This window comes from Falco biarmicus, chromosome 4 (assembly GCF_023638135.1).
Source record: "Falco biarmicus isolate bFalBia1 chromosome 4, bFalBia1.pri, whole genome shotgun sequence".
Classification (NCBI taxonomy): Eukaryota; Metazoa; Chordata; class Aves; order Falconiformes; family Falconidae; genus Falco; species Falco biarmicus.
In genome coordinates this window covers 66,694,128-66,706,420 of record NC_079291.1, presented here as the reverse complement: position 1 = coordinate 66,706,420, position 12,293 = coordinate 66,694,128, and the positions used below count along the sequence as shown (strand labels likewise).

Sequence of the window (12,293 nt, the reverse complement as noted above, 5' to 3'; positions counted from 1 at the left end):
AGGTGCTCCGGGAGCAGAGTCCCCTGCAGCCCGCGGTGAAGCCCACGGTGACAGGCTGTCCATCCCCCATGGAGGTTAGCGGTGGAACAGACACAGGTACGCCTGCAGTTCAGGAACCCCACGCCAGAGCAGGTGGGTGCCCCGAGCCTATAGATATATGTCCCTTAGACACCAACTGAACAATCCCTTCTGGCTTTTCAGGGTCCAGATCAGTGTATCTCTGGGCAGTGACTTTTAACCGCGCTGCGAAGGCAGACTGGGATTCATCTTGTTCCTGTTTAACCCCGTATCATTTGGGCCAACCAACTTTAGGGATGGAGCGGCAGCAACTGGAAGGAATTTAGGGACAGACCGGCAGGGTCAAGGGGAAGGCTTTGAGGCACCGAGCTATGGGGGAGGGGGAAGGATTTAGGGATGTCACCCAGCCCTGCTTGGCAGCAGCCTTCATCTTTCCACAACGGATCTTCACACCTGCTGCTGCCTTCCCGCACGAGCCAGGCAGCTTTTCCACCTGGGGCTGTCAGCAGAGGTTTGAAGCGAGGACAGATGTTCCAAGGACAGATGTTACGTGGCCGGGCAGCAGAACAATGACCAAGCCAGCACACAGCTGTCGGACAAGGTGTCTCCTCCCTGCTGCCACCACAGCGCTGCTCTCCATCAGCCCCCGACCCCATCCTGCTCGGCGGGCGCTGAGCTGAGGTGTGACAGACCAGTGGCAGCTCATCTCACACCAGAGGTCGGTGAGGAGTTTCAAGCGGGTGTTAACAGCCTACACTAACCTGGAAGAGCCAATTCTGTGCAGGTCTCTTGTCTCCAAGACAAGCTTGAAAGGTGGCACAGCAGCAAGGTCTCCTTCCGTCTTTGAAGTGCCACGGCTTTGCATCGTACCATTTTCCACAGAGCGATAAATGACAAAGCAAACCTCAACGAGGAAGTCAAAGCGGTCACACCCCGTGGAAGGCAGAGCATGGAAGTTACACCTGGGTGCACGCACACAGAAGGAGCAGCTCCCATCTGTGCTCATGGAAGAAACTGCGTGAGGAGCAGAGCCAAGCCAAGAGGACTCGCCGCAAGCAGAACCGGTACGATCCAGACAAGTCACCAAAAAACAACCAACGCTGAACTGAACAAAGTCCTTCTGAGAGCAACCTGGTGACCTCTAGCACCATGGATACAGCCCAACACAGCCTGAATTTCAAATCCAGCCAACGTCACATCTGCTCTTGCAAAAAAGTCTTTTAAACTTGCAGCAGTGCGCTAGCCACTCCTGAAGAGTTAAGCCCTATTAATAGCGATTAACAAGAGCAGAGACGAGGACCCAGCAGTACACAGCCCCTGGGAGAAGGTTCCTTGGAGAAGATTTGGGTTTGACACAGCAGCTCGATGTGTCATTGGGCTTAACCCCACATTTAAATGAGACAAACACTGAAGCAGTGTAGAAGACTCAGATGAAATAGTTACGGACACTAACTACACACTTTTTGCCTTTTTTTTTTCCCCTCTACAATGCCTTGAAGCCTCAAGGTCAGATGAAAAGCAGCATTCAAAGCCACCGCCATCAACGTGCAAATGACCCAGCACACAGACCCACCTGCAGCTCTGGCAACAAGCACACCAGCAGGTTTAGGTCACGCCAGCAGGTTTAGGGCACTTGGTGCAAGAGCCCTTCACCAGGTCAGAGCCAACAACGGCTGTGACAGCTCCCCAGCCTCTTACCCAGCAAATCCAGCCCGGACCCCTCCCCAGCACAGTGGCTTCTCTTAGGAAGAGGGCAAGAGTTGAATAGGCATGGAGAACTGCTGACTTAATTCCACTGCTAGTAGTGTAACAGCCCATTGAGGCACAGCGTAAGCCTGTATGCTGATGTTAAGAGATGATTTTCAAGGCTGCCAATTGATTTCTCATGAAAAGACAAATTCACAAGAAACTTTTTTGTCAAAAGAAAAAGAAAAATGGAGACAGGCTTGTGTTTCTAATCCAAATGTACTTCTCTTTATTCAAACCAGGGGTAATCACTGGTTAGTGCAAAATGCACCTAAACCTTTTGCCTGAGGGAAATCTACATCTTAACAAGGCCTCCGTTAACCCCTAATGAAATCCACAGAGGATTTGAAAGCATTTGAAGCGCAGCTCTAACACCATGCTTCATAAGTGACTCTGTGCGTCAACAAGTCTGCACCTGCCTTGTTACCAGTTCTATACCATCAGGTAACAAAAGCAAAATACACTCAGTAGATTTCTTTTAACTCCCAGAGTTTCTGAACCATCCACCCCACCACTAATGTCAGGAGTAAGGGGTCACAGCTTACCCTCACTTCCAACAGTGCTAACGGAAACCCTGTTTTAAATTAAAAAATAAGCCAGCATACATAGTAGAAAATTTCTCTTAAAAATTTCACAATCTGTAAATGTATATATTTTTTTTCTTTTAAACATAAAAGTTTACAATATATGGTAAAACAAAGGCTCAGGAAAAATAATTTCAAAAAAAAGAAACCTGAAGTTTTGAATTAAAGCTGAAGACATTTTTAAAACCCTGTAGTTTGAACCAGTGACATTTTCTTTATTTGTGCTGATGGGTAAGAGAAAGGAAAATATTTAAAAACTGCAGTCCAAACACCCACAGCTTTGCCTTCAGAAGCCATCTTCCCCCACCCCACCCCCAAAAAAAAAAAAAAAAAAAAAATGTTGTTAGGTTTTTCTTCCATCAAGTATGTGATTGTCACAAGTTCAGAAGTCTGGGATTCCTGGGTTCGGCTGGTACCAGACATCCCTGTGTGGACAGAATTCCCTGATTGCCAGCCCACGTTAGCGCCTGTAAGGGTGAAATCCTTGCACGTTATGGTTCTGTCCTCGTCCAAACCCACTTCCTCCTGCAGGTGGGCCACTTGATGGTTGCACCGAGGGGCCTCCATAGGGAGGGGGCTGCTGGCTGGGATCAGAGAAACCTTGTCCAAAACCACTCAAGTCTTGTCCATACCCTGGGGAGAAAGGGAAAAAGGCAGCAGAGTCAGCTTCCAGATCACCCACACGCACAACAGAGGCGAAAATTCAAAACCTGGTGCTGCTCCCCTCCCTCCATGCCCAGCCTCAGGAACACACATGTTACGATGAGCAGCAGCTTCCAGTTCTCGCAACTGACCTTACAAATCACCTTCTCTACACAGAACCGAACAGGTAAGCAGGAACAGCATGAATTTTGCCTTCTGAGATAACCCTACCCAGACTGGCAGCGACACTATCACATTACGGCTGTTCAGAAGCTTGAAGTGGCTTGCAGGTTTGCTGTCAGCTCATTCCAAATATTATTTTTCATTTCTTTGGGTTGGGTTATTAGCTAAAAACTAGCACTGTCAGGCTCAGCAGAGATGCAGTAGCAAGGAATTTTTTCCTGAGACCTCACAGCTATTACACTGCAGCACCTCAGGCTGACTGCACAGAGTTACTGGACTGGCACTGCACAGTCAGCTTCACCGTCTTCCCTGGACAGTCAAAAAGCTTCCTTCGCTGAAAAGACACACTGGAGAAGACAATCTTAAATTCCCTTTCAAAAAACCCAGAGTACTTCTGTCCAAACATTTTATTAACTAATCAGCCTTTTTTTCCAAGGAACACTCAATTCAAAAAACATAAATTGAAACACGAGGGGGCAAAGTTGGCAAAGCAGAATCCAAAAGGCTGAAACTACCGCACCCGTCATAGTTTAGAGCAGAGCCCTTGGCCCAAAGCTGCCCCTGGGAAGACCCAACATCTTCCCCCAAAACTCACTGCACAGACAGGCCGAAACGTATTTGTTGCAAGTTCAAAAAAACGAACGCTCCGTTTCAGAAGCTGACACCCTGTTGCTACCGCAGATGGTGGCCAACACTCCCAACCCAGCTACAGAGAAGCAGCAGTCAGTAAGCAACCGTAAAGCCCTTCTCCTACGTCCCCTATGACACCAACTGCATCCCAGCCCAGTTAATTTTAAGCCTGAAGAGGTACCGCACCTCAACTGAAGTTTTTATGCTAATGCATGCTGCAAGTTAACATTTATCTTGTTCTTTCTCAATCTGAGGAACTAAATGCTCCTTGTCTCCTGCCATGTTGTCCTTCTGCCTACTCAGCAAAGCTGCAGCCACCGCTCTGCAACGTAATCCGTGCCAAAGACCGGATTCGGAATAGGTTTAGAGTAAGGAGAATTTGGTGATGGGGAGAAAGGGTGAAGGACTGAAGACTTGCTGGAATTCTTGCTGCCAACACAAAAAGACAACTAGATGTAAATTAAGAACACTGAGAAATTTAATGAAAGTTCCCATAATTAAATACAACTCTTAATCATAATAGTGGCATCGGTGCAAGCCTCTGCTAAGAAAGATGGTATTAAGAATCCTAATTACTAAGCACATTTCCGCAGTTCTGCTTCTCTCTATGCAGGCTTAAAGCAGGTTTAACTCTCTTAATCCAAAACAAAGTCTCTTAGCATGTCTCCAGTATTTCAATTTCAAGCTCTGCCTGTCTCTCAGGACTTGCTACCACTAATGAGCATTAAAACGCATCTATCACAGGCGTCTATTAGCTTAAAATGCTAATCCAGTTATTTTTTCAGACAGAGATAAGCAGGCAACCAAAAATACAATTTAATTGTTTGCCAAGGGGTGGAGCTCAGAGCAGGAAAAAAACCCCAAGTTATTCTCACCCTACGCTGCAGTGTTACAACATTAAGTGGTGGAAACAACAGCTCTCAATTTGTTTATCACAAATGAAACCTACAACATAAACCTGAACGGCCAGACATTTAAGTACATACTGTCTTTGCCCTGCTTTCTTAATTACTGCTGCAGCTCTCAGCTTGCACCAGCGCCTCTGTTCTCTAAGCGAGCCGTGCCAACCATTAGGGTTTTACTCTCCTCGCTTAAAACCTGAGCTCAGTTCAATTACACACAGGAAAAAACCTCACCAACGCAGCAGCTTGGGAAGCGAAGAGCAGCGTCATTCGTACCTCAGCTGTGAGTTTTCACTTCAGCCAGCTAATGAACAGAAAGAACTGTATTGCCCTTAACTCACGAAAGTAAACATTTGAGTCACATCGCTTCCCCCACCACCACCCTCTTAACAGAGACCCTGCAAGAAACACAAGTTAATTTCCCAAACGCAGATACATCAAGAGCATTGGTTGTAAAGAGGCACCACCTACCTAGGCTTCTCACTGCTCAGCCTGACCATAAGAGTGTAAACAAAGTATTGGCGCGTAGCCTGAAGGGTCTTGAGAATAGGAACCCAGCCCTAGTAAGAAATGAGGAGACCAGGGTGACGAACCCCAAGAGAGCCCTGTACAGAGATAATTTTTCAGGGTGAGGGAGACACACCCATGTTAGTATTTCATTTACTTGTGTTTACATTCACCCTAGCTGCAAACATAGCAGCATTTAAGATGCTGTCAAGCCAGGACAAATCTTAAAATGCCATAATGATTAGATAACTCAGTGCCTCTTTAAAGCCCCTAAGCTTTATACATTTATGTAAAGACATGCAGGTCACCCAGACTGCCTATCGTACAGCAACGCTGCTAACAAATTTGCAATCACATGAAGTGCAGAAGCTCCTTTAAAAAGTTTAAAAGATTTTACACATAGCTTTATGAACAGGTGAATGATTCCTTGGTACTGTGGCATATTAAATACCTCCACCCCTGTCAGCACTTGTAACAGCTTTCTACACACTGAGGTGGGAGACTAACTACAGTTGTGGTGTAAACAACTAACCTTCTTAGCCTTCTTCCTCAAAATGCAGAACTACACACCTCTTCCTCCCCCCTACCCAGCACTCTTAAGAGACTAAGAATACCTGAAGTATTTCACTGGCAAAGAGGTTTCCTGGAATATACAAGAGGCAAGTGGTTCCATCCACACCAAATACTGGGATGCCCCCTCCCCAGTTTTTCACAATGTTGGATGGCAGATTCTTCCTAAACTTCCAACACATCACAAATATCTCCCCACAGAATATAAATGATTGTACATGGACCTATACTTTATTTAGTAGGGTCAACCCCTCTTCAAAAAAGAGTCTGCAATGAGACAAGTTTTGGCAAGATGAGAGAAACTTCCTCTTGAGTCACAAGGGCAAAGCTCGCTATGAAAGCAACTCTGTTTATAACAAACAAATCTAAAAACATTTCAAATTCATCAACATGAGATCATATGCTTGCTTTATAAAGACATCTAAAAGACTGATCTTCCTTCCGAGTCTGTTTTACATTTTTGGAACTTTGAAGAGTATCTATTTAAATAACTTTATGAAGTGTTCATTTTGAAAGAGTTTCTGTAGGCTTCAGAATGAAGACTTCAAATGAAGCAGGCAGGCACTAACACACATGGAGAATGTGTTCAGGTAGGAACAGTCTTAATCCACGGGCCTACTGCATGCAAAAGTGACACTTCAGAAGTAAAAAATGACCAATTACAATCCCTGAAAAAAAGGCAGTATGCCACAGAGAGCTCTTTGGAGAACACTGGTCAAAAACAGGGCCGAGGGGAAGAACAAGATGAGAATTCCCTCGCAGGTTCCACAGGGAGGAACAGACATTTTACACAGGAGCAAAAGCACCTGTCTTAGCAACTTTAGGGTTGGGTTGGGGTTTTTTTGGTAGTGCTGCCTGCCTGCCTTGAAAATTTTACATCAATGTATTCTATTGGCTATCTGAAACAGTTATCTATATAGCATAATTAAGTTTTACACGCTTCTGACAGAACTGTAACTTGAAATAGACAGGAAAGGAATGGGGGGAAGGGAGGAAAAGGCATGCAGCTTGGATTCTTGTACCCTGTACTGCTTGTCTCTCCATGCTCTTCTTTCTCTTGAAGTCTATTCTCTAACCTGATCAAAGTCAGTTACACAAAGTTGACTACAAGCTCTGTGAAGCTTTTGGAGAAAAAAAAAAGTTTTAACTACAGATTCAGGAAGAGCACAAATCAGTAACTTATCCTACCAGTGCACAAATCTCTGAAGACTATTTCACAGCATATGAGCAATGGTTTAGAGTTAAGAAAATACCCTCTGGCTAGAACACTGCATGACTTAAGGATCGCTTGAAAGCTGGTGGTTGGCATTCCCATCCTGGAGAAAGTGCCTTCAGCATTAGCAAACTGTTTCTGAACACCGACTTTCTACCCCAGTATGAAAAAAAAGCAAGAAGGGAAGAAAGATCAAGCTGAGTTTATTTTATATAAGTTACTTACCAAACTGACTATAAGGGAATTCTGGCTGAGCAGTTGGGGGTTTGCTCATGTCCTGAGTTGCCTGAGATGGTGGTGGTGGTGGTGGAAAAGCTAGTGGTGCTGCCCCTGGAGTGGCAGGCGGAGGGGGTACTCCAGGTGGGGCAAACTGGTCAGGTGGAGGAGGTGGAGCACCATAACCAAAACCTGAAACAAGGAAAACACAAAACATGTGAAAAGGCACAGGTAAACACCACCCTGACTTCCTGCTTGACTTTTGAGTACAATACAATTTTTTAGACACTTACAAGTCTATTAAAACAAAAGTGTTTGTTATCTACAGCTGACCATACGTTTACTCTCACACTCTGGCAACCACTGTGCCTAAAAGACCCCATTAACACACCTTCTGACGTGAAAAATCTCACCCCATAGGAAGAGTGCAGCCACATGAGCAGCCAGCAAAGCGAAAGTGATAAAGTAGAAGTAGGGACCAAACTATGTGCTCACAGACATGAGGAGGAAGCCGTATTATTCAACATCTTAGGAGGAAAAAAAAGATATCCCAAACAGTTTCTTTGTAGCAGAACAAGTAGCTCTAGATAACTGGGTGCTATTTTCCGCCTTCTCTTTTAAGCCAGGTTTGTGACCAGACTTTTCAAAAGGTGGCCTGACGGAGTAGGTGCTAAAATCCTGCTTACATTTCCAGTGCCAGTGGTGACCTTAAGTCCTTAAGCTTCTCTGAAAATCCCAGCCTGTCTCTAGCCCAGGTCATCATGCAGTAGTCTCTAACTTCTCTCTCAGATGCCATAAAAGGGGTTTACAATAAATGTAGATTTGTTTAGCAACACAGATTTGAACTAGAGAGTGTAAAGCATTACCACACCCAAGACAAAAAATAACCCAACTCACTGACAAAAATACTTACATAGTTTATTATAGCCCAGAATATAGGTTCTAGGCAAAACCTCTAAAGATAGATAAAATGGGGAGGACGGACATGGAAAATCCACATCCACAGAAAGGTGAGCAAAAGCTGAAAACTGGATTTGGTGAAGGACTATACTCAAATCCTGTAGGTCACTTACTAAATGGTGGAGGGGTGCCATAGCCCTGTGGAAATCCTTGTGGAGGTGGGAATCCTCCTGGAGGTGTAGAGACTATGTATGAGGTAAAAGGTGGTGGTGGTGGAGGGGCTCCTCTTCCTGGAGGAGGTGGTCCATATCCACCTAGAAAATGAAAAGAAACCAAGAACCAAAGCGCCTTTAATAACAAGAAGTTGCTGCTTAAGTCAGCATCCTCTAGATGGGGTAAAGCTGTTTTGACAGATTTCAGACGCAGTCTCAGCTTTCTATGAATTCTTACTTTGAGAAATACTACTCCTCCAAGTATCCCTACTGTAAATAATTGCAGTTTAGAATGTAATTCCTTGATAACAAATTAGTGTGGCTGGCAACAGCAGGATGTATGTCAGCTTTCATTACTGATTTGTTAAGAATACACTACCTTTTGTTCTTTCAGGACAAATTCAATCAAGCTTTTAAATGTAAGTTCAATACCACAGAAATGCACAAATCACTGTGAATTCTTAAAGAAACCACACCCTCTCTCAGTAGGATTTTTCTTTTAAAATCGGTCCCATATAATGTACTTACCAATTGCCTGTCCAGCTGGCACCCACATCCCTAAAACAGAACAAAAAAGCGACTTATACAGGCATTAAAGCTTTATGCTATGAAACAGGAATGATTTAAAGGAAGGTTGATCTTGCTCTGGGCTCTGGAATAGGCTGGATATCCACCCAGTGTCTCTTAAGAGATTTATTTTTATAGTCCAAGGAACAGTCTTGGTCTATTTCTGAATATGCACTTCTTGAAAGACTCCGAATCATTCAGCAAATAACGCACAGAAGAGACAGAGGTCCCCAAACTCCAATCAGATGGAGCGTTTAAGAGTTGCAAGCATACCAAGTACAAAAACTCTAGTATAAAGAGTAAAAACACAGCACACTACATATCCAAAGCATTTTTGATATACTACCTGGTTTATCCTAGTTACTTTTGAAGTTTTTAAACCATAACATCATTATAATCTCAATCTTAATGCTACAATGAATGCAAAGATAAATGCATTTATGTTTTACATTAATCTTTCCAGTAGATCAGATATCATTTTCTCTACAAATAACCACATTGAAAATCATCTAGTTTCTCAATGTGCACAGACGCAGATTAGCACATCTATGCAGTGTGTCAAAACCTCAGCTGCAGCCTTCAAGTTAATAAGCACCACAGGGAAACAAACAATCCTTCCACTGAGGTATCGTCAGCAGTAGCAACAGATGAAGCAGTGACACTCCTTTTAGCCCCCCAAGGTGAAAATTTCTCATATCAGAACAAGTAAGTTCTGTTATGTCAAACACAACTCATATACCACCATACTTCTCTGTAAGTTATCAAAACTGTCTTCGGAGGAACTCAGCGCATTTATCCCATCTCCAAAACCTTGTGTGAATTAGAGCCACCAAACCAAAACATGCGGCTGCTTCTTTCAGCCCTGAAGGGTTCAAGCTAAATCAAGAAAATTATACGCAGTAAGTGCTCCCCTGCACCACTGCTACCCCATAGCCACTTGTTATCTTTCCAGGCTACATTAAGCAATAAAATCCAAAGAGAAGACCATCTGTTTTCCTCTCATCCCTTTTAAATGTTACTTAGAACTTCCTCTGAAACTGCCTCATCCTTGAAAACCTGTATTCCGACAAAAATCTTCATTAGGGTCTCATGCAAGCCACAATCCCGCAGTTGGAGCCATAACTTGAGCCATTGAGCTTGCTCAACACCTTCTCCACGTTACCAAAAAATGTGCCAGAACCAAACCAAACGGGTAAAGCACCACCTGGGACACATGCCAGATTCGGCATAACCCACTGACTTGTGCCCTGTGAAACCAGGTTTTTTGGGAAAAGAAGTGAAGGAACAATCTCAGCAGACTTGGGAAGGTCTGACACGTGGAATTTTAGTTCTGCTCTCAGGAATCCAGCAGGGCAACAGCATTGATAAGCCTGGGAATACCATCATTTGCCAGAAAGCCAAATTACCAGTAAGCTGCAAAGGAGACACCGTGAGACAACTGAAGCTGTACCTTGCGGGCCGTATCCTTGTTGCCAGGTCGGAGGGGGCTGCCCTGCCCAACCGTTGGCAGCACTTGGCATGATCCTGCTTCCCCACTGACTGGCACCAGGCGGCCCTGGAGTTTGGCTTTTACTATCCCGAGGTTCTGCACGTTTCACCTCCACCTAAACAAACAGAGTCACCATTTAGGAGAGATGGTGTGGGTTAATATACCCCCCTTCCCTTCACACACACCCTTAATTACACTTAAGACTACACTTAGCATCTTATGACTTATGTCTAAATACTTAAATAATTATTAAACTTAAGGCCAGTAATTTAAAATGTTTCTCAGGTACAATATACTTGATGGTAAGATGTTACAAGTCCTACTATTGAGGTATTTCAAGAAAAACATATCCTACAAATCACTTCTGTTTCGTCATAGTACAGTTTTCATCGGCTTTAATCTTAAAACAGCAGTACCCTCTTACAACGGCTCTTCACTTAAAACAAGGATAATCTTTTAAATTACTTATATACTAATTTAACACTTAAGGCAGGAGGTACAAAGATGACATTTGCCATTTAAAAAGAACTTTGAGTAAAGAGTACGCTCTGAAAAAGGGTACTAATGCTTTAACCATACAAACATGTTTGGGGTTCATTTGAAAGTTACAGTTTAAACCCACCCCATCTAACTGCAATTTCAGCTCTGCTCATACCTGAGAAACACACATTTGTTTGGTTGATTTTTTTTTTGTTTGTTTGTTTGTTTTTAAACTTAAGATTTTATTTAAATGTCTAATGGAAGATAAAGACTTACCTTCCCCAGGCTAACGCTTAAAGAATCTCAATTAACTCAAACAATGTCAGAGGGAATGGATGTGATAAGAGAATCTTACATTACATCTAACAAAAAAGTAAACAAACATGCAAGTAATAAAAATGGACAGTTGAGTCAATAAGAAGCAAATCTTCATACTGTGTTAAGTCAGTGACAAAAGCCCTCCTGGTTTTAAAATTAGTAAGCCACAGTGCTTAACTTATTTTATTCAAAGATAAAATGTCCTAGTGTTCCAAGCCATCAAATAAGTGCATTTGACCTACTTAAAATAAGCTGCACATTCAATATAAATCTCTCTCTCAAAAAAAAATCCAGATTCTGATTTAATGAAACACTCTCAGCACTCATGCATGCTGAATTAAAGTCTTTTTTATTTTATGATTAATTTTAATGGGTGCCAGAGTACAAAGAAAATAAATCTCAATCATCGATGGGCCTGAGTAGTATGGAAAATAAAGTACTCAGAATTCTTCCTGCCATGTCTTAAAAACCATTCATGTCAGAGAACAAACAGGAAACAGGCACAAGGCAAGGACAAAGCCCCCCACCCCCACCCCACTGCAGATGCCCCAAGGACATTAGACATGACAGTAACCAAATCTCTGTCAGCTGAAGGCCCTTCCAGAGAGGAATCAAGGGAATTTTTCAAAGGACTCAAATTAATGAGTCTTAACACATTTGCCTTGAGGGAATTCAGTTATTGCTAACAAAAGCAGAGTCCTTCTTGCAATTTTAATTTTTTTCCCCTTTCAACAACATATGGATTCATTTCAGCAATACCTTTTTAACTGCAAAAAAAAAAAAAAAAGAGAGATACCATTTTTTAAAGTAGGCATTATTAGTCAATGAAAGAAAGCGGAGTATCTGGAGTTCATTAAGCTATGTGGAAGAATTCCCATTAATTTTTCAGTGCACATTTAGAAGCTGTGAAATGCCAAACTGAGGACTGAAAAATCCCCCTGCAATATTCTTAGTGCTGAGGTTAAAATTCTACACCTGTCTGAAGCCCAGCTTACACCAAGAAATGAGGCATCTCTGTTGCTCCTAGCTAATAAAACACTGCATATTTCTGCTTTTTATGTCATTGAAAGGAAAAAAAAAAAACGGCAAAAATAGATTATTTCATTTTGGAACTGA

At 43.0% G+C, this 12,293-nt stretch overlaps 1 protein-coding gene across 4 annotated transcripts in view; it reads right to left on the bottom strand.

Moving 5' to 3' along the window:
• Positions 1 to 1,964: 1,964 nt before the first annotated feature.
• Positions 1,965 to 12,293, bottom strand: part of DAZAP1 (DAZ associated protein 1) — a 26,708-nt gene continuing 16,379 nt past the window's right edge. For all 4 annotated transcript variants that reach the window (XM_056336849.1, XM_056336850.1, XM_056336852.1 and 1 more), the window contains 5 exons: positions 10,341 to 10,494; positions 8,852 to 8,881; positions 8,285 to 8,425; positions 7,221 to 7,403; positions 1,965 to 2,981 (listed from right to left, as the gene is read on the bottom strand). In XM_056336849.1, coding sequence (XP_056192824.1) covers positions 2,809 to 2,981; positions 7,221 to 7,403; positions 8,285 to 8,425; positions 8,852 to 8,881; positions 10,341 to 10,494 — 681 coding nt within the window. In that variant the 3' untranslated portion in view covers positions 1,965 to 2,808. The remainder of the gene's footprint in view (positions 2,982 to 7,220; positions 7,404 to 8,284; positions 8,426 to 8,851; positions 8,882 to 10,340; positions 10,495 to 12,293) is intronic.